Source organism: Lontra canadensis, unplaced genomic scaffold (genome assembly GCF_010015895.1).
Source record: "Lontra canadensis isolate GAN:19392208 unplaced genomic scaffold, GSC_riverotter_1.0 scaffold55, whole genome shotgun sequence".
Classification (NCBI taxonomy): Eukaryota; Metazoa; Chordata; class Mammalia; order Carnivora; family Mustelidae; genus Lontra; species Lontra canadensis.
The window spans coordinates 3,016,821-3,040,773 of NW_022631049.1; the positions used below are offsets into that span (position 1 = coordinate 3,016,821).

General features: G+C 34.1%; 1 protein-coding gene across 6 annotated transcripts in view; it reads right to left on the reverse strand.

The window, feature by feature from the left end:
• The window catches only part of FUT8 (fucosyltransferase 8), a 302,069-nt gene that overhangs the window by 131,643 nt on the left and 146,473 nt on the right, over window positions 1-23,953 (reverse strand). For 5 of the 6 annotated variants that reach the window (XM_032875174.1, XM_032875175.1, XM_032875170.1 and 2 more), the window contains one exon: window positions 23,277-23,706. The exons of the other annotated variant lie outside the window; for it this stretch is intronic. In XM_032875174.1, the coding sequence (XP_032731065.1) occupies window positions 23,277-23,479 (203 nt within the window). In that variant the 5' untranslated portion in view covers window positions 23,480-23,706. The remainder of the gene's footprint in view (window positions 1-23,276; window positions 23,707-23,953) is intronic. 6 annotated transcript variants of the gene reach the window in all.

Consider the following 23,953-nt stretch of genomic DNA (forward strand, 5'->3'; position numbering starts at 1 on the left):
CATAAGAAAAAAATTTCTAAAACTTTAAATGTAAACTTTGGATAATGAACCATTATCTCTTTTTCCACTGCCTTAACACGCTACTTATCTTCTATTTTAAACAGACCTAAAACTTAGACATTGCTTACTTTTATTCTGACCTACAGGCTATCTATCTAACTATTTATTTATTTATTTGACAGAGATCACAAGTAGGCAGAGAGGCAGGCAGAGAGAGAGAGGAGGAAGCAGGCTCCCTGCTAAGCAGAAAGCCCAATGCGGGGCTTGATCCCAGGACCCTGAGATCATGACCTGAGCTGAAGGCAGAGGCCTAACCCACTGAGCCACCCAGGTGCCCCTACAGGCTCTCTTTTAAAGTCATATATAATGATCAATCTTCACTAGAAAACTTTACTTACTCTAGGCTTTATTCCTTCCAGGAACAGGAGCCACATGTCTTTCTGCAAATTTTCCTTAGATTCATTGCACATACAATCAATAGCAAAGTATAAGCTAATGAAATAATTTCCTCCTTGTTCTGTAATTTCATTACTTTCAGACCCACTATAGCAAAATCTGAAAACTGTTTTTTTTTTTTTAAGATTTTATTTATTTATTTGACAGACAGAGATCATAAGTAGGCAGAGAGGCAGGCAGAGAAAGAGAGGAGGAAGCAGGCTCCCCACTGTGCAGAGATCCTGATGCAGGGCTGGATCCCAGGACCATGGGATCATAATCTGAGCTGAAGGCAGAGGCTTTAACCCACTGAGCCATCCAGGTGCCCCTGAAAACTGTTTCTTAATACTTAACCATAGCACACCATTTTAAGGACATCAGTCATTAAGGTCTCTTTTCAACTTGCCATCTTATTAAAGAAATCACCATTTGCTCTAATTTTCTCAGTATTTCTGAACAAAGGATAATACTCCTCCTTACATCTTAAAAATAGTCTCTAATCAATCTTTTTTTAGTGTGCTTGGAAATCCTTAAAGGAATTTTATTCCAGTGCTGCATGCATGTTTGACTGTAACTGATAATTTATTCTCTATGATCGCAAATGCCAAGAGAAAAGACCTTCAAAAGTAGACCTCTACTAGTTTATTCAATAAATTATGCAATGAACGTATACAACATAACCAACAACTGTCTTCATGACCAATAAGAATCAATGGTAGTGCCTACATGTGACCTATAATTAACTCAATGAATTTACTATTCCACTTTCATACAGATTTAGCAGACAAGGACAGCATGTACCAATATAAGTTATATCCCTGCAGGCCCATCTCTTGTTCTTGAATCCTTCTTTTCTCAAAGATTGCCTGACAATGAGATAGTTCAGAAACTCTACATTCCTTTGTTACTAATGAACATCAGTTTTTACAATTGTAAACGATCATTCAAGTTTTGAATCTGATACGTATCTACAAAAATATATACGTATATGTATTTAGTAACAGTATTAAAGAAGGTTTCACACTACAGCCCAGGGTATACTGTATCAATGACACACCTTACCCTACTCAGGTGAAATGTGTAATTCTCATGGCCATGCTTCAATTCAGTATCTATCCCAATATTGTCTGTAATGTGACTACTGTATTCTAGCCTATATGTATGCACCCTAAAATTGCATTAAAGGGATCACTAGCCCTTTCATAACTGACTAATCTCTCTTATTGGCTATCTGCAATGTCTAATGCACGTCTTAATTATATGCGTCTCATGATCAGGGGAAGGCCAAATTAATTTTCTTGGCATAGCCTCATATGCTATTAGGAATTTAATAAGTGCATTTTGATAAAGAGAAAGTGATAACTTACATACCTAGATTTTAAGTCTAAAACTACTTCACTCTGTGATAGTAAGCAGCCTGTTTACCATTTCTGTGACCACTTATAAAATGTGAGTGATAACTGCTCCTTTTGCCCAGGAATATTAAGTGAAGCAATTAACATTTGAGAGGCATCCGCATGCCTACCAAGTTTTCTCTACCAATTCAGCTCATAGATACCCATGTGTTATTTAATATAATAATCACAGCAGTCCTAACGAGAAAGGCAGTAAATGGACAGCCACCAGCAACCTTCTTTCAGCACTAACCCCTGCCACTACCTAAAGAGTACCATGTTGGTATTATGTGACCCTCCCTCATCTCCCCACAGTTGATGGGCAGGATGCTGAGACAACTGAGCCAATTGGTTTCTTTCTTCTGGAAATAGAATATAAACTGAGATCTACTACGCAGTTTCAGCTTGTCACTCAAACTGAAGTTATGTAAATTGAGGAGCTGTGGGGCTCCCGTGTTTGGCCATGTGCACACTAAAGCAGTGAAAAGTGATCTGCAGAAAGAGGGAGAGAAAAGAATGAGGTAGATATACAAAGAGAATCAGAAATGAGATGAGAAAGAAAGAATAAAAAAGGAAGACAAAGAGATGACACAAACAGATGAGACAGAGAGATAAAAGCTAAGAGTAAGAGAGAAACAGAAATTAACGGTCTAGGTTTCTACTAGCTTTTTAATTCTGTTTCTAGATTCTTATGAGGTCTTGATTTTCATCCTGCCCATGTATTCTTATAAAATAATTCTGTCTGATGGTTAAGTTTATTTCTATGAACTGAAATAAAACAAAACAAACAAAAAACCCTTGACCAACAAGTTTAATTTCTTGGTTTATAAATGAAGAAACTAAGGGTCAGAAAGGATAAGTAACTCACCTAGCTAATAACTAAATAACAGAGATGGAACACAATTTCAGATTTCTCAGACTACAAAGCCTGACTGAATGCATGAATGAAGTTTGACAAACTGAATGAAGTTTGACAAACCAGTATGCCAAATGCAGACATATACAAACTGAAGAATTAAGTGTTGAGAAGATGTAAACGAAGATCTTAAAGGAAAATAAACTATAATTTTCATCTGAAATTAAAGGTAATATATGTGAAAGAACCTAGATTCTAGGCACAGGACCCATAAAGATATTAGCATGTGGGCCCAATTTACAGGTCTTCAATATCTTGACTTACTTTCTCTGCTTCATTAATTGTTACCACCTCAACCTACCATCTTTCCATCTTTGTTACAGTTTTTAATGTTCTTAATAAGCAAATAGCAACCACAATAGATAGCAATTTACTTTCTTTAATCTTTTGAACAAGGAGTTTTAAGGTTTGGTATTAAGAAATAAAAATTCTTGGCTGCCTAATTCAGATCTAATTCAAAAAGTTTAAAGAAAATAAATGTGAAACACTGTTTTCTTAAAAATCTGCCTACTCTATACAACAAAGATGAGGTTCTAGGTCTCTAATCAAGTGGTTGGAAAACACCAATGATCTCTATATGCTGACTAATCACTAAAAATAGAGTTATGTAGATTTGACTCAGAGTTCTCCTTTCTCTTTTTTGCTTATGATGTTCAGTAATCCAAATAAATTTAATATCACTTATGTTGTCTAGAGCCTATAATTCACTTACCAGAGGTTTATTAGGTCTTTTGGATGGTTATGAATAACAGTGTGGTTTTTATATTTCATCACATGACGACTATCATAGTTACCTGACCTACAAAAAATGTTATGGCTAATATCTTCCACAATGATATAAGAATACTAAATTTCAGAACAATGACTATATAAGTGCTGACAAAAATTCTAAATCTAGATCACACACATATGCGCGCGCGCACACACACACACACACAAATCCACAATACAATGGAACCCATAACCTAAAATGTGGTCCAAATATGCAAAAGGAATACTTTGACCAATGGGGTAAAAGATAGATCAACAAAACCTTTAAAAAAAAAAAAAAAAGGTGGCATCTAACCTTCAATCATAAAATTACTAAATCTGCAAATAAATAGGTCTATTGTATGATTTATAGAAAATATCATCCTAAGTAAAGTAGGGAATCAAAGATATAATAGGCATGCATCAGCATGTCTAAGATGACAGTTATCAGCTGAAAATACAGGAATGATTTTGATTTTCAGTCAGACACAAATGCTCCCCAAATCAATCAGGTTCATTCATTTGTTCATTCATTTATTCATTTGTTGGACATTTTATTAAAGATATCAGCCTCTGAGAAAGGCATTGTAATGTAAAGATGAATAAGATACAGTTCATTCCCTCAAGATACTTAAGACTCAGTCAAAGAGACAACTGTATAAAAAGTTATTACACTGTGGTAAAGTAAAATGACTGGTGTTAGCCACAGGTGCTAGGAGAACACACTGAAACACAGAAAGGGCACTGAATCCAGATGAGTGGGATCAGGAAAGGATTCTGGGAGAACACCAGTAGGACCCAGTAAAAATGCTTAGGAGAGATGGGCATGGGGGCTGAATCAGCAAAACAGTAAAATATGCAAAGGGAACAAAGGCAGGATAGCGTTTTTTAAGAACTATAAAATGCTCAATAAAGCAGACATTTAGAATGCAAACTAGGAATATTGAGAATAAAGGTTAGTGAAGTAAGCAGAGACCATGAAATACCAACATCACTATAAATCTATCTAAAAATAATGAAGTACATTTTATATCAAAATATTTCAGAATAGCATAAAATTTCTGGGGGAGGGGAACACATAAGTTTAAAATGAAAGAAATCATAGGCATTCATCATGAATAAAATATGGATATACAACCAAAATGGATACTCATGACTTTAAATATTACTTTAATTGGATGGAAGAAAAAAAACCTGGTTAAACTCACCATTCTGATATTATGCTCCTTTCAAACTATCGCTCTGTGGAGCAAAGTGCACTCAAGTACATCATTCTATTTTCTACACCTCAAAGGCAAATTCAATACCACGACTTTTAGTTATCACAACAAGATTCTAATGGTTTCAGTCAGATGTAATTGACAAAATAAACCGTTTCCTCCCAAGATTGAGAAAATAAAAATCTGTCCAAATGTCAATACCTTCTTTTCTATAACCAAATTTTTCTGTAAATATGCAAAAGTCCTGTTAGAAAACAAAGAACTTATAAATAAATATCTCATTGTTGATTTGGCAATAATGAAATCATTCAAGGAAGGAAAATGGGTAGAACAAAAAAAGATAAAAAGGTTTGACATCTATCAATAATAAAACATACCAACTCATATATCACACATAGATGAATTATGAAAAACAATCCTGGTAGGTTTTAATTGGAAAACAAGGCCAGAACAGATAAACTTAAATTTGCACATGCTGGTTTATATTCTTTGACACAGACAAGTATGGCAATATTTTATTCACATTCTCCTTTCAAGGCTTTTGCTGTTAATAAAATCTTTGGCTGCATAAGTGAGTCAATGTAAATCTTGCAAAAGCAGCAATCTTACTAAAATGAAAGGCTCCCAATAAGTGCTTTTGAATTAATATAAACTTCACTTCCATCGTATTGTATGAAGTTCTACACTTAAGAGGAAACAAGATGTGAATATTTATTTCATTAGTAAACACTGCCGGGTATCTGAGACTAACTGGTCATGATAAACTCCCAAAGACGATTTGCTGGTAGTTAACTATTTCTTTTTCTGTTATGAATTTTCTCTGCCAGGACTTTCAATATCAAATTTTTATATCTATTACGGCAGAGGTTCTTAATCTTTTTCCATGCCTCTACTTTGAGCCTACGTGTATCCTTAAAGCTGAAGTGCTCTCTTGTATATAGTTGGGGTTTGTTTTTTTATCCATCTAGTCACTCCATCTTTTGATTAGATAATTCAATACATTTAAACTGAGAGTAATTATTAGTAAGCAAGGACTTACTAATGCCATCTTATTAACTCTACGTATTAAGAGTACACATCAGATCCATTTTGACAGTCTGTTAAAATAAATTACTGAGCCACATCTCCAGAGTTTATGATTCAACAGGCCTAGGAGTGGGGCCTGAGCACCTGGATTTGTAAGAATAATATTTATGTTACACTCAAATGACCACACTCTGCCATAAATTGGTCAGGGAGTTGGGGGGAGGGAGGAATGGGTGAAATAGGTTAAGGGGATTGAGTAATGTACAGAATTGCTGAATAACTATATTATACACTTAAAATAATATAACACTGCATTTTAATTATGCTTGAATTAAAAAAATAAATTAAAAAGATGACCACATTTTGAAAAAAACTGGCTTGGGGTGGTTCCATGAAAACAGAAGTGTAGTTATAAAACATTACAGCATCACTCTTCCAATTTTTTTACATCAAGAAGAAAAAAAATTTGGTCAGATAAAGAATACAAATAAAGTCTATAAAACTATTTTCAAGTTTTCCTTTACACTAAATATAACATGTAAACCATCCTGTTCCTCATTTATAAAGTTACAAAAAACTCATCAACTACAAGAGCAAATCATGGCCTTACAAAGTTTCAAGCATCATTTTAATAACCTTAGCAGTTAAAGTCAAAGAAACGTCTCCTAGCCAGCTTCTTTCCTAGTGATTGGATATTTGTGGAGGGGGAAATGGAATTCAGTAAAGAGAAGAGAGGCACAATACCAACCCATATGGCATGCTCTTTAAACATCTATTCTCCTATACTAACCACTGGTTCTTGCCAATTTTTACACCTTGATGTAAAGATACGGATATAGTTTTCTTTCCTTGAAGTCCAAATATATCAGGGTGCTTCCCAAATTAATTCCAAGAACCTTCACTTGAAACAGCGGATTCAATAACAAAAAAAGAAAGAAAGAAAGAAAGAAAGAAAGAAAGAAAGGGCAAGTAAATAAAAACTAATCAGACTGATCAGTTAAGATGAAAAAAGAAACATCCTTACAATGAATTTCTCTGGAATATTTTAGTATTAAAACTCTAAATAAACACATTCCTAAAAACATACTCAAAACTTATTCTGTAGAAGACACTATATTTAATATTATGGAGGATACAAAGATGAATGAAATAGCCCCCCTACTTTCAAGGTAGTTAGCACTAAACAGATTAAGATAAAACAAGTCCATACATTTTTAAACATTTGTTTGAGAGAGAGAGAGAGAGAAAGAGAAGAGGAGGAGAAGGAGGAACAGAGGGAGACAGATAAGCAGACTCCAGGCTGAGTGCAGAGCCCAGTGTGGGGCTCAATCTCAGGACCCTGAGATAATGACCTGAGCTGAAATCAGGAGTCAGATGCCCAAATGACTAAACCACCCAGGCATCCCAAGTCCATAAATGTTTTTAATACAATGTCTGGTTAAAAAGAAGTACTACAAGAAATAATTTTATGCAGGAAGGAAACTGAGGAAAGTCTTTAGGAAGAAGCTTATGGACAGAGGCCCTGAAAAATGGACAGAACCTCAACAGACAGAGAGAACTCAGGGGAAGGGAGGAGAATGAATATACACACATTTATACATGCAGAGAGGCATATACCAGAAACAGCATTCTCTCAGGGTTTACACTTTGAAAGCACGAAGTAATTTTTTATTTGCTTCATTCTCTAAACACAGAAGTTGCAAATATTTAAATTAAGTCTGGTTATATCTTTGCACATTAATACAATTCAGGTAGCACATGTATGCTCATTTTCACTTACTAGACTAGTACTAATTGCTTAACTAACTGAAGATTTCTTACCTGAGTATCACTTTAAAGTATCACTTTAAAGATAGTTGTTCTACTGATATATTGTTTTGCTTTTTTTATTAACATATAATGTATTATTTGTTTCAGGGGTACAGGTCTGTGATTCATCAATCTTACATGAATCACAGTGCTCATCATAGCATACACCCTCCCCAATGTCCATAACTGTTCTACTGATAGAATACTGTATACCAGTTAAGACAAGTGGTCATCAAAAGAACCATTTACATAATTTATTATTTCCACTTTAAATGAAGTAGACCAGGCATGACATCTGCTCTGAGGCAGTGGTTCTCCATATACAAATGTGACTGGAAATACAACAGAAACAAAAATAAGACGAAAACTAAATGTAACTTCCCTTAAAGGATGATAAATAATAGATTAGTCAGTCTCTATATAACTATGCCACAACTTCAGTAATTAAAATACCTAGCAAATGGTATATGTGGTGAATGCATTTATTTGTGTGTATTGGTGTATATGTGTTCTAAATCTACACTCAAGGAATAATAAAATATTTTATTAGGGAATAAGCCCTTTAAGATTTGCTTATATTTTGTTGTTGAGATTTTTTTGCATATTCATTAGGGTTATTCTCTAGTTTTCTTTTTTATAAAGTCCTTCCCTGGTTTTGGTATCAGTGTAATGCTGGCCTCATAGATTAAGTTTGAGAGTGTTCCCTCCTCTTTAATGTTTTGGTCCATACAATTAATAAGATGGCATCAGTAACTTTCCAAATATCAATAATCACTCTAGGTGTAAATGTACTAAATTCTCCAATCAAACAACAAAGAATGACCACATGGATTAAAAAAAAAAAAAATCCAGCTATATACCCACTCTGCAAGAGACTCATTTCAGCTTCCAGGATGCAATAGAGGCTCAAAGTGAAGAGATGAAAATAGAAATTCCATACAAATGGAAACCAAAAGAGACCAAGGATAGCTATATTTTTATTAGACAAAATAGATTATAATCCAAAGACTTTAAAAAGAGCCAAACAAGGTAATTACAAATGATAAAGGGATCAATCCATTAACAAGATATGATAACTGTAAACATACAGGCACCCAACCTCAGAGCACCAAAATACATTAAGCAAATACTAACAGATATGAAGAAGAAACAGACAACAATAGAATAACAGTAGAATGCTTTAATACCTTAATTTGAACAATGAGCAAAGCATTCCTTCAGAAACGCAGTAAGGAATAAACATTGGACTTGAACCACATTTTACATAAAAAGGACCAAACAGACATACACAGAATATTACATCCAACAGCAGCAGAATACACTTTTTTCAAGTGCACATGAAATGTTCTCCAGAGTAAATCATCATGATAGGTCACAAAAACCCTGAAATCACACTAAGTGTCTTTTCTGACCATAATGATATGAAACTAAAAATCAGTAACAGGAAAAAAGCTAGGAAAACAACAAATATGTAAGAAGTAAACAACACACTCCCGAACAAACAATGGGTCAAAAAGATATCAAAAGGGAAATTTAAAAATAGCTTGAAACAAATGAAAATGGAAATATAACTTATTAAAACCCAAGAGGGAACTTTACAGCAGTAGACACCTACATCAAGATAAAAGAAACACCTCATATAAACAACCTAACTTTATACCTCAAGGAAACAGAGAACAAACTAAGAACAAAGTTAGCAGAAGAAAGGAAGTAACAGAGCAGAAATCAATGTAATAGAGATCAGAAAAACTACAGAAAATATTAATGAAAGCTGGTATTTTGAGAAGATAAAGTTAATAAATCTTTAGCTAGACTAAGATAAAGAGAGGATCAAATAAATTAAATCATAAATGAAAGAAAAGAAATTACAGCTGGTATCCAAGAAACTCAAAGGAGCTTAAGACTACTATTAACAATAAAATGCTAACAAATGGAATAACCTAGAATAGACAAATTCCTAAAAACAACCTACCAAGACTTAATAATGAAGAAACAGAAAATCTGAACAGACCAGGAACAAGGAGACTGGATCAGTAATCAAAAACCTTGCAATGAAAAAAAGCCCAGGACCAGAATTTTTTGCTGATGAATTCAACCAAACATTTAAAGAAGAATACCAATCCTTCTTAAACTCTTTCAAAAACGACAGGAGAGAATACTCCCAAACTCATTTTATGAGGACCAAAGCCAGAAAAGGACTCTATAAGAAGAAAACTACAGACCTCCAATTAATATGGATGAAAAATTTCTCAGCAAAATATGAGCAAATCTAATCCAAGTGTACATTAAAAGGATCACAACCATGACCAAGTAGGATATCCTAGGATGCAAAGGTACTTCAATGTCTGCAAATTATTAAGTGTGATACACCACATTAATAGAATGAAAGATAAAAATCATATGATTATCTCAATAAATGCAGAGAAGCATTTGATAAAATATAACATCCTTTCATATAAAAAATTCAACAAATTTGGTGCATAAGAAACATATCTCAATATATTAAAAGCTACATATGGAAAACTGACAGCAAATATCATACTCAATGGTTAAAGGTTGAAAGCTTTTCCTCTAAGATAAGAGAGAAGAAATGGTTGCCCACTCTCATCACTCCTACATAGTAGGGGAAGTCTTAGCCAAAGCAATTAGGTAAGAAAAATAAAGAAAGGCATCCAAATCAGAAAAGAAGTAGTGATGATATGATCTCTCATATAGAAAATCCTAGACTCCACCAAAAAAAGCTGTCAAAACTAATCAACAAATTCAGTAAAGTAACAAGATACAAAATCAACATACAATAATCAGTTGTTTCTGTACACTAATGACAAAACATCTGAAAAAGAAATTTTTTAAAAATTCCATTCACAATAGCATCAAAACAATAAGATAAGGAAGTGAAAGATCTGTACACCAAAGAAAACACAAATGGAACGATATCCCATGTTCATAGATGAGGAGAATTAATATTATTAAAATGTCCACACTACCCAAAGCCCTCTACAGATTCAATGCAATCCCCGCCAAAATTTCAATGGCATTTTTCACAAAAATAGAAAAAACAACCCCAAAGTTAGTATGAAACCACAAAAGATGCTGAATAGCCAAAACCATCTCAAGAAGGAAGAGCAAAATTGGAGGCATTACACTTCCTGATTTCAAACTATACTGCAAAACTATAGTAATCAAAACAGTATAGTAGTTGCAGAAAAGACACATAGACCAATGGAAAAGAACCAAGAGGCCAGGAATAAACCCTCACATATTTAGTCAACTGATATTTGATAAGGGAGCCAAGAATACTCAAAGGGAAAAGGATAGTCTCTTCAACTAATGGTGCTGGGAAAACTGGGTAATCACATGCAGAAGAATAAAATTGGACTCTTATCTTATATCACTAACAAAATTAACTCAAAATGGACTAAGGACTTAACTGAAACCATAAAACTCTTGGGAGAAATTACAGGGGAAAAGCTCATTTATGTCAGTATTGGCAATGATTTTTGGATATAATACCAAAAGCATAAGCAACAGAAGGAAAATTAATAATTGGGACTACATCTAACTTTAAAAAAAAAACAAAAACAAAACTCTGCACAGGAAGGAGAGCTGGTTTTAAAATGGGCAGAACTAAACAGACATTTTTTGAAAGAATACACACAAATTGCCAACAGGCACATGAAAAGTTTCCTGACATCACTATTATGGAAATGCATATCTAAATCACAATAAAATATCACTTATGTTAGAGTGGCTATTAACAGAAAGATAAGATTTCAGAAGTGTTGGAAAGGTTCTGGAGAATAGGGAACCTTTGTGCATAGTTGGAGGGAATGTGAATTAGTACAGCCACTATGGAAAACAGTATGGAGGTTGTCAAATAAATTAAAACTAGAAAAATGATGATTTAGCAATCTCACTTTTGGAGATATATATCCAAAGGAAATAAAATCAGTATTTCAAAGAGGAATGAACCCTGAGGATATTATGCTAAACAAAATAAATTAGAGTATGACAAATATTACATAATCTCACTAACACTTAGAATATAAAAAAGTCAAACTTCAAGTAACAAAGAGTAGATTGGCTGCAGCCAGGGGGTGGAGGGATGGAGGGATGGGGGAAATGGGTGAGAGTGGTCAAAGCACACAAACTTCTAGTTATAAGTTGTGTGGATCTAATGTACAGCATGGTGACTATGGTTAATAACACTGTATTATATATTTGGAAGTTGCTAATACAGTAGATTTTTTTTTCCTTAAGATTTTATTTATTTATTTGACAGAGAAAGATCCAAGATCCCAAGTAGGCAGAGAAGCAGGCGGGGGGCGGTGGGTGGGGGAGAGGAGCAGGCTCCCTGCTGAGCAGAGAGCCAGATGCGGGGCTTGATCCCAGGACCCTGAGACCATGACCTGAGCCGAAGGCAAAGGCCTAACCCACTGAGCCACCCAGGTGCCCCTAATACAGTAGATCTTAAAAGTTCTCACCCCCCACACACACACACATAATTAAGTAACTAACCTTACTGTGGTAAAAATTTCATAATATACACATATACCAAATCATCACACTTTACAACTTAAACTTACATAGTGTTATGAGTCAATTATATCTCAATAAATCTGGGGGAAAAAGACAATATGCCAAAGGAAACAGTAATATTAAGCTCTTCAGCCAGCTTTATTTCCAATAAAAGGCAGTTCATTAGCTAAGAACACTCTAGAAATATTATTTGTTATAGTTAATTCAATATACATGAAAATGTAAGGTATCAAGAAATGTTACAGAAGCAGTTTATGAACAACATGTAAGAAGCTAGTAAAACACGTAGTCTATAATCTTTGGGATTGTGTATTAGGCTTAGGTTCCAAAACCATAATGTCCAGGGACTGATTCAAATATTCTCAGATACTTGAAAAGAAGATTGACCGAATCCAGTAGTTAGAATAATGCCACAACTGCCTTAAGAGAACCTTTTACAGAAGGTACTGTAAGAACACCTAAAGGGATAGAGTGTGTGGATTTCAGAATTACAGAATAGATTATGTGAGTATTTTTGCATCTGCTTATTATGTGTCTAGATGTGGCAGAATTCAATCCACGCCTTGCCTTCACTGTAACATATTAAATGTTGGCAAAAAAAATGATGGAGTAGGCCTGTCTTCCTCACTGACCTCTAGTTAGGGGAAGCTACCAATAGCTATCAAAAGTAATCAAATAATAATGATTATTACCTACACCGGGTTAGTTTGCAACCAATCTTCTGTGCCTGTGTGTGTGTGTGTGTGTGTGTGTGTGTGTGGATTGTATTGTGGAGAGATATACTCTCTAAAATTCTGGGAAGCCAGAGGCATATTTATTACTGAGATGCCTTGAAATGAATTTTGCTTTCTTCTTAAGGATCAGAATAGGGCTTTACTGGCTCAAGAACTTATAGACCCCAAAGCTGGTATGCATTCCCTTAAATGGAAATGCATAAACTGTTTGTGTACATTCTTCCAAAAAGGTGAATTAGTTCCAGGTATTAAAAAGATTACAGTATAATCGCAAATGACCTTCCAGCTGACAAGACAATACCTTCTGTGGACAACTACACAGGCAGTTTATGGGACTCTAAAGAGCCAGTGGAAGCTACATTTGGACATATTACATATCTTTTTTCTCCACGTGGCCACACCACTTCTAATAAGCTTATGTATGATTGACTAAATAACTCAATCTGATCTTATAGCCTATGGTTTTTTCCTACAGATTCATGACCCACATGAAATGCTACAAGTACTGATCATAGCAAACTTCTGTGTCAAATGTGCCACTTGAATTTATTTATACAGATTATAAACTGTTACTATAGTTAATTAAGTTCAACAAACTATATTAAAATAGCCCCTATATGCTTATACAGGTGTATCTATATAATTTAAAGATGTAATGATTCAAATGGCCATTTCTAATATTGGTATACGGGAACCTCTGATCACATGTAACAATTACAGAACTAATTACAGGATACTTTGGTCATTATTGGTAGGCTAGTAAAACATACTGTCCTGAGTAAATACTTAAAGGAAGAGGTACTTGAAAAGGTATAAAAAATGACAGTGTTGGCAGTGTATTGAAAATTAGATACAACTTTTTAATTCCTTCAAAGATTCTATTTCTGTTTCTGCCACTGACTTGCAGAAAAATGACAAAGTCACTTAGCTTCTGTACATATCATGGTAAGAGATAATATTTTTGAAGTGTTACTGAATACAAATGAGAACTAATGATACTTCTGAATGTCCCTTAAAGCATTTAGCATTTAACATTTAGCAGATTTAGCCTTCTGCATTTATTAGGGGAACCTCAATTTCTCTCCAAACCTTACTAGGATCTCTTATGCATTTCAGATGTGAAACATCTCTGCCAAGCAACACCTTTTGCATACAGTTTAAAAGAACAAAGACTGGATTAAAATCAAGTTTTTTTATTTGAACCAGCAACAACAACAAGAAAAGCAGTGTGCTATTTTATACTGTATTTCCTTCTAGCCAGGCTAACTATAATATTTTGAAATCCTTTTATATTTATTCTCCTTCAAACAGCTTTGTCTAGAATACTGATCTCTGAAACTAAACCACCATTTTCTTTCATCATTTTAACTGAATAAATTATAAACTATCAATGTGACAACTATAAAAACAAAACAAACGTCTTCATAGTGATATAAAAGTCTTCCTAAAAGAAATATGAGAAATAGCCAGAAAAGTTGTTTTCTAAACAACTACTAGATTATGTACCATCTATAAATCAGGTAACACTGAAAATGATGACTATAGCCATATTTCCTGCTGTTATTATCTTCAATTAACAAGAAGTGCTTAGAGCTATTATCAGCTCCATAATACCAGGATAAAAGAATAAAGGCTATTACATAAAAAATGTTTAATCCAGCTCCTAAACTCAAATATTCATACATTTAAAAATATTTAATACAAATTCACTTTGTCTCTATGGCATTTATATATGGAAAATAATTAAAACACAAAACTTACATTTTTTCAAATAAGTTATTTAAGATTTTCATAAAATTATTGTGTGACACTTCTCTCAAAGAACAATCTATTCTTCCCTAGAGACCTTCCTGCGTGGTGATAATTAATAATTAAAATTCCTATATTTTAAATAAAGTTCAGGATAGGGAATTAAAATTCCTATAACTAAAAGCATCCATCAACTAAAAAAAAAAAATATATATATATATATATATATATATATATATGTAACACTTAGTCATGAGAACCAAATTATAACGAATAAAGCCAATTCTATGTTCCAATCAAAACTACCGTATTAACTATTTTGTCTGCAAAAACATACAGATCTATCAAATGTGATCATCTAACCCAATCGACTTTCTCAAAGTTTTGATTCTAGGCCTATAGAGCTTAAGTAATTTTCTCAAAGTAAAGAGTTACTCTAAAGAATACATAGGTTTTTGAATTTTAATCCATTGTGCTAAACATCTGACATAAGAGAATTCTTTCTATTAGAAACAAAGGAAACAAGTATTCTGAATTCTATGAAAAGTATATAAGGCCATGTGCTTTTTAGATTACTAACTACCTATCATTAGGTAAAACAAGATTATCAACTACCATTAGTAAAAAATGACGATTTACTGATGAACTACTAATACAAAGGATGTCTTCTCAATAAGCTTTCAAATCAGGGACGCCTGGGTGGCTCAGTTGGTTGGGCCGCTGCCTTCGGCTCAGGTCATGATCCCAGCATCGTGGGATCGAGTCCCACATCGGGCTCCTTGCTCAGCAGGAGCCTGCTTCTCCATCTGCCTCTGCCTGCCACTCTGTCTGCCTGTGCTCATTCTGACAAATAAATAAATAAAATCTTTAAAAAAAAAAAAAAATAAGCTTTCAAATCTTTTGTTAAAACTTAAAAATATTGCAAAATAGAGACTATTACTGCCATTTTACAAGTGAAAAACCTGAAGTTCAAAAAGATTATAAATCTTTTTTAGGATCATTTAGTAAGTAGTATACTTGGGATCCAAATCCAAATTTGAGAAACTCACACTCCTTTCATTTCACCAGACTGTTCCTTTCTAAACATACCCAATCTCTTACCCATAAGTCCCATTTCAGCTCAAATATAAGCTGCCTCAAGGAGGCAGACGGATGAAAACATGGAATAGTTGAACATAGACTAAAAGCATAAAACAAGAAGAAACCAAAAGTATATAAAGATTTAGAGTAAACAAAAACATAAGAATAATATCAGTAATTGGATTTTGACTTACTTTCAGAGCATGTCAATTCTCACATGCAATATACATAACAATTTAGAGATTAAGAGAAACAAGAACTAAAAATGAGTACATCCTGATTCATACAAACTTTTGGTCAACAAACTTTGTTTAAAGGGCCAGAAAAAAAACTGTTCAGGCTTTGTGACTCCACATAGCCTCTGTTGCATGTTCTCCTTGGAATTTATTTTTTTCCAACCATTTAAAAATGTAAAACCATTCTTCATTTGGGAGTCATTAAAAACAAAAAACAAAATCCAAAACCCAAAAACCGAAGAAACAAAAGAGGGCTGGATTTGTTCTATCAGCCATAGTTTGCCATTTAAAGCCAAGCACACACCCAATAACCCCAGAGATCCAACCATCTTCAGCAAGTGAGATATTATAAGGATTCCCAGTAAAAAGGTAGCCAAATGTAATTAACACTTGAAGAGTCTGTGATTATTCATATGAAAGCTATACTTGTGTTCAACTGTTGTTTAATTCTGATTATAGTTATATATATATATTTTGAAAATTCAATTAAAAAGTATTCACCAAAAATTCCTCCTTCCAGGAATAACTTGTCATTACATGAACAAAAGGATAAACCATCTACAATGGGAACTTTCTACATTTACACTTAGAAAAGTGAATGCCCATGTTTGAAAGATTACATATGTATACATATAATTATGGGAAAAACACAACACTACATAAAATAAAGGCAAGCTCAAAATAATCCCTGAGTACAGTAATGTAAAGTAAGTTTTATCACCTTACTCTTGCCATGTTCAATCACTCCCAGTTGGACAGAAGGAAGAAAGCATCCCACTTAGAAATTAAGCAACACACTCCTAAATAATCTGTGGGTTAGAGAAAAAAAAACTAGAAATTTGAAAATATTTTTAAAATTTCAATTATTTCAATTACAATTAAAATAGGACATTGTCAAAACTTGTGGGACACAACTTAAAACTGCACTTAGAGAGAAATTTAAAGTTCACCAGGTGTATATTAGAAAAGAAGCAAGGTTTAAAATCAGTGATATAAAATTCATTTTGGAAAAGCTTTAAAAACCACAGCAAAACCAAAACCAAAAACCCACACACAAAAAAGAGACTATAGAAATTAGCAAACTAAGAATAGAAATCAATAAAATAGAAACAGACACATGATTAAGAGAAAAACAAATAAAACAACAACAAAAAAAAACAACCAGACTAGTTCTTTGGGAAGATAAATGAAATTGATAAACTTTCTTCAAGATAAAAGGAGAAAACACAAATAATCAGTATCAGGAATGAAAAAGGGAACATTACTACAAGTATTACAAGTATGGAGAAGAAAATCAGAAAGACATTATAAACAACTTTATACATTTGACAATGTTGATAAAATGGACACATTCCTTGAAAAACACATTTTACCGAAATGGATATAAGAAAAAACAGAAAATCTGAATGGGCCAATTTCTATTAAAAAGCTCAAATCCAGAATTTAAAACCTTCCCACCTGCCACCTTTCATTCCCCAACTCAAACCCTGCACCCTCCCCAAAAGACTCTAGACCCAAAGGGCTTCACTGGTAGAATTCTAACAAAGATTTAAGATAGAATGGGCACCAATTTTATACAAACCCTTCTAGAGAATAGAATTGGCCCGCATAACCTTGCTCCAAAACCCAAAAGACATAAGAAGGAAAAATTATAGGCAAACATGTCTTTGTTAACATAGAAAAAAAATCCAAAACAAAACACTGACAAATTTAATCCAGCAATATATAAAAAAGCTAGGAAAAATTTCAGGGAGATAGCATCTGTTTGTCAGACTGGGAAGGCTAGGAATCTTGACTACAAATCTCACTAAGATATTCTCACATAGGGAAGCAGTATTGTCCCTAAGGAAAAATTAGATACTCTTAATAGCATTAAGGAAAATAAGGGGTGCAGGGTTGCAAAAATAAAAGTAAAATAAAAAATAAAAAGTAAAATAAAAAATAAAAATAAGGGAAGGTTACAGGCAGATGGCAGGCACTCTATACATTCCAATACATTCACTTGCTCTAGGAATATAAGTACACTCTTTACATGAGTGATGAGGAGTTACAGAGAAGAGAGGCTAGAGCAAATTTTTCAATTAACCAATAGGAACAAAGGCATCCCCCGCTTTCTAACACAAGCTTCTCAAACAGAAGTAAAATATGACCTGTGAAACATTATATCAGTTTCCTTTCTACCCATGTCAGTATTCCATGCTTCTGTTGCCTCAGTCAAATTTTTCCACCAGAAGAGTCACGCTTTGGCTCTAATCCATCTAGGAAAATTACTACTGAACTCAGAAAAACAGATAAGCCATAAATTAATTATACATTCTTTGTGGTTTGTAAATTTACAGTTTACAGCTAGCATCTAAATTCCAGAAGACATTTGTTTGGTTTTCCTGGTTTTCTTCCGTTGTCCAAACAAACAACCTTATTAATTGGTCACAAAGTCACGTTTGAATTTTTTTCAGCTATACTCTCAAAAATAAATGGACCTAGAACAAAAAGGATTTGTGTTAAAAGGAAGACTGACAATTAAGTACTCTTTAGATTTTTTAACCAGTTTTATCCAGTTCCGACATCTGGTCCACTTAAGGTTCACTGCTCAAGGGACTTCCAAACTAGTTTCAGTAATTTTCTGCTAAATGTCAGCCCTGACTGAGAGGCAAAGTGGCAGATTCAAATTCCAAGAAGCAAAGATTCTGTGAACTGATAGTAACTTCACATTATCAAAGGTTGAAATAAAACAAACATGAAGCATGGAAAGGCATTCCTATAGGGTGGCAGGCAGTGATTATCTCCAAGTTTTTAAAAGAAAGCCTACCACATGTTTACCTAATGTGTTGGCAATTAAAAAGTAAGGAAGGGATTTCTGGGGAACACCAATTAAGGTCTCATCACTTCATGTCTAGATTAATAGTATGTTTTCTAGTTAATTTCATTCCAGTGAGGCACATGCCCCAAATCCATCTGAAAATCTAAATCTTACTCAGCCATTTTCAGTGTGTCATTCCTCTGCTATAAACCCAACCATAGCTCAACAAAAATTTAAACTAAACTCCAGCTGTCAGGACCACAATGATTTGACCTAATCAATTGCTTCTGGAGATGAGAATGGTGGGTTAAATATGGCTACAAAATTCTATGCAGTTCTTCCCTTTCTTCCCTAAATACAGAGTGCCCCTTTCACATTCATACACTAACAGAATGTGGCAGAAATGGCACTGTGTGACTTTTCATACTTGGCCTCAAAAGCACTTGCAGTTTCTGCTCTTGCCCTCTTGAAACACTACTATGTAAGAAACCTGGGCTGTCCTGCTGGAGAAACCACATGGAAGGGAAATAAATGCCTTACTATCTTGTAGCAGCCACAAGAGTGACCCCAAACTAGAAAAACAATCCAGTTGAGGACAATGCAAATTAAATTATCAAGAAAATTTTTTTTGTTGTTTTAAGCCACAGAGTTTTTACTTTATCATATATGCATATATATTTAAAATTTTATAGCTAAACCCAATTTTTAAAAAGAATGCAGTAACAAGAAAACAAATTTTAATAAGAAAACTCAATTTGGGGCAACTGGGTGGCTCAGTGGGTTAAGCCTCTGCCTTTGGCTCAGGTCATGATCCCAGGGTCCTGGGATCGAGCCCCGCATCAGGCTCTCTGCTCAGGGGGGAGTCTGCTTCCCCCCTCTCTCTGCCTGCCTCTCTGCCTACTTGTGATCTCTCTGTCAAATAAATAAATAAAATCTTAAAAAAAAAAAAGCAAATTCAGTTTTTAAAAATAGGTGACAGGGCGCCTGGGTGGCTCAGCTGGTTAAGTGTCTGCCTTCAGTTCAGGTTATGATCCTGGGGTCCTGGAATCGAGCTCTGCACTGGATTTCCTGCTCTGCAGGGAGCTGCTTTCTCTTTCTCCCTCTGTCCCTCCCCTTGCTCATGCTTATGTTCTCTCTCTCACACTCTCTCTCAAATAAATAAAAAATAATAATGATAAATAAAATAAAATAGGTAACAAATGTGTACAGACACCTCACTAAAGAATGGCAAATAAGGACATGAAAAAAAGTGTTCAACATCATTAATCATTATGGAAATGCAAACTGAAACTACAGTGAGATAAGACTATGTATCTGTTAAAACAGCTAAAATAAAAATAACTTATAATAGCAAATACTAGCAAGAGTGAGAGCAACTGGGACTCTCAAGCTTTGCTGGTGGAAATGCAAAATGATATAGGAACATTGGAATACACTGGGGCAACTGCCACTTCTTAAAAAATTAAACATACACTAAAATGACCTAGCAATCCCCCTCTTAGATATTTACCCAAGAGAAATAAAAACTTAAATCACACAAAAACCTACAAAGCAAATGATGTAATGGCTTTGTTCATAATTGCCAAAAAACAGAAACAACCCTAATGTCCTTCAACTGGTAAATGTGTTTAAAAAAAAAAAAAAAACAACACTGTGATATGACCATACTATGGAACACTACTAAGTATTAAAAAAGAATTAATAGGAAAAAGAAAAAAAAAAAAAAACAAACTACCAACCCACACAACAGCGTTAATGAATCTCAAGTACATTATAAATGAAAAAAGCCAGATTCAAAAGGCTTTTTGCCACATTATTCTATTTATATGACATTTTATAACAGAATAAAATACAGGACAGAAAACAAATCAGTACCAGGGAGAGAAGATAAGGCTAAAATCTCAGTACAAAAGGGCACAACAGAATTCTGGTAGGAGGTAAAATTCTTATATAATTTGACTGTGGTGGTAGTTACACGACTGTAAGCATCTGCCAAAATTCACAGACCTATATGCTGAAAAAAGTGAATTTTACTGTATAGCAATTATTCATCAATAATCAGAATTAAACACACACATAGAACAACCTCCCAAACATTCATTGTACTTAAACATTTGTATCCCTCAGAATAATGATTATTTTTCTAAATGTGTAGTATAATCAATAAAATTAGCAAATTCTAACTGGAGGACTGGTGGCCTTTAAAACTATTGTCCTAACTCTTAAGCACTGTAATTTCAAGCTTCTTTCCTAATTCAATCCATATGCCTCATCCCAAAGAAATGGCCTAGTTTTACAGACATATGAATTACTCCTTTTTAGTCTAGCTTACGAACACATTTTCTTCTGAGAAAAAGACTTAGCAAATTGGGTACAAAATGTTACAGTGAGAGGGAAAAATCACCAACGCCTGTAGCACCTCTACTATTCTTCCTTTTATGCTGGGGGATCTAAAATGCAATCCCTTTGGCTGAAACACAAATGGCCCTACCGGTAAAGTTGATGGAAGGGCCTGAGGAGGTTTTCTTCCCTAATGAGGGAAAAGAATTACTTGTTTATTTTCCTAAAATTATCTATCTATGTACAAAAATGGACTCAGTCTGTTTTCAGATTGTATTTACAGTATTTCAGCATGACATACTGTCTCTGCTCTTACAAGTTGTCTATACATTTGAATGCAGTAGTTCAGAATTTAATTTCAACACAAAAGAATACAAAGAAAGTGACTTAAGAGACCCAAAGATTATTCTGCAGAAGAAACAACTATTATTAAAGGCATGCTTTCTTTGATACAATAAAAATAAGACACTTGGCAGTCAGAAATAAGTCAAATAAAGTCTCAGTATTGAAGTTGGAATGAGGAGAAAAATAATAAATTATTTATGAGCCTGAATTGTTAAAAAGCAAAATCTTTCCCAAGGAGCAAAAATCCCAGGCTGTAGAACAAGATTTTACTATAATTAAAGCATATTCCAAAAACAACTAGCACAGCAGCCACTCTTGATGATCTCCTACATGAGACTTATAGTTGATATTTTTGAATCATTGACTTCTCTCTCGTTTCTCTTCACAGAGGCAATACACCTCATCAAAGTCTGGGCTTTTGAGTCATATTGCCAGGATACAAAGTAAGCTCCACCACTTGTGAAAGTATAACCTTGGGAAAAATTAAATTCCTTAATATTCCTTTGATTCCTCATCTGTAAAATCATTTAGGAAAACACTACCAGCATCTCATAAGGAAATTTATGAAATTCAACAAGATAATCCATGCAAAGCCCTAGGCACAGTACCTGGCATATGATAAACTCTCCATCAGTGATAGCTACTACTACCTCTAAATTATCAATCTTTGAATCTCATAACAAATCATCGAGTGAGACTCTACTGAAAGACCAACTTTCTCCATGATACTCCCAAGCTCCCACACCCAAAAGGAAATAAAATGATATATAAATTCAAGAAATTATCTGTCCACTTTCTAATCCCTGGTTACCTTATATTTTGTCACATCGTACTACTACAAATGACAGGAGTAATTTTTGATTCATTGTATAAAATTCTTAACACCTAGCTTTGTCTTTCATAGTACATAAAAAGGCCAAAATAATATTATGGTGAAGAAAAAAGTTGAGAGAAAGAAGTAAGTTCTAAAGAAAGAGTGCAAGGGCAGCGGTGGCAGGGAGGTGAGGGAATGAGAGAAGCAGAGAAGCCTCGAGAGTATGTAACACTGCTGACTATATTCTTCCTTCACAGAATGCTCCTCAGTTTCCACAATCAAGCCTGTCCCTCTCTCCTTTCCCATCTATTCCAAATGCCCAGTGCCCAACAGGATGTTTTCATTTCCACTCCTTCATTTGTTACTCAAAAAGAAACGAACTCTGTGCTCTTTTTCTCTATACTACTTCCCTTAGGGTCAATTAGCACCTCTAGAGTAATGACAACTCTTTACCTCAAATCTTCAAACTCTAGCTTGAGAAACAGCAAGCGCTAAATCGATAATTACCTTCATATATAAAGCAGAGGAATTAGAATTTAAGAATTATTTGTTCCCTGAAAATGTAACATTTTATTTTTCGAAACAGTTGATGCCTTCTAACATATATGACATATTTTTTAACAGATTAGAAGTAGCAACAGCAACAATTCCTTAGATTCCAGATCCAGCTGTTTTAGCAATGAATTTTTGTTTCTCCATTTTAGTAAGTTATAGACTAACAAATGTCTTTGTTATTGTGCATACAATAAAATTTTAATATCCACTAATTTAAATCATAAAAAATGTGTATTTAATGTATCAAAATTCTCAAAATGCTGAAGATAACTATAAATGAAATATAAAAACAAATTAAATGGCATGGTTTTTCTATATTAAAATTCATATGTAAAATAAGATTTGACCCTCGAAAAATTCTCTATGTTAAATATACAGAGATATCATTGTTATAAGAAGTATGCCACTAAAATATTTAAATTTCTGCAAAAATAGCAGTTTAAAGAAATCATTAAGTATTTTTTATTAGATGCATGAACCCCTGCAACTAAAAACAAAGTTATACATCTCTTCCTTCAATTTTTTAGAACCTACCGGAGAGATTCAGCCATTCGCCTCAAGTCTTCATTTTGCTGTTTTAAGCGTTCAAGCTTTGCCAGAATCTTGGACAGTTCTCGGCTAGAGTGATCAGGGTGGTCATTATCTCGTACCAAGTGACCACCTATATAAAATAGCAAGGTCCCCCAGGCAAAAAGAATGAGCATAATCCAACGCCAGGAACCAGTCCATGGCCGCATTTTCAGATTTTCAACTCACTCCCCTGGTTTCCTGGAGCTCAAAGAATTGAAAACATCATAATTCTGTTTCTAGCTAGTGCAAAAGTGGTTGCCTTCTGTTGTTTCAACACATGATGCTTCAGACAAACTCGTTGTCTCTGGCAATCCTGTAGTGAATCTTTCAAAGAGATCTTCCTGGTGCTATGAGTAGGAAGCTTTATTGTCCTGTGCTTCATGGACTCTACATGCTGTGGAAAGAGTAAGAAATGTATTTAAATTATTTAGGATATGCAAAGTAGCATATGCTGAGATTCATGGAGTTAAAGGAAACATTGGTTTTGACTGGTCAATAGGCTGGCAAATAATCTAACAGCCTAATAATAAGTAAAAAAGCAAAAGCTTTTACATTTGCATATTAAATCACCCATGTATACCAGGGCTCTACCAGACAAATTAATTAGCTCTAAGCTTGGAAGTCCTCTAAGTGCCATCATC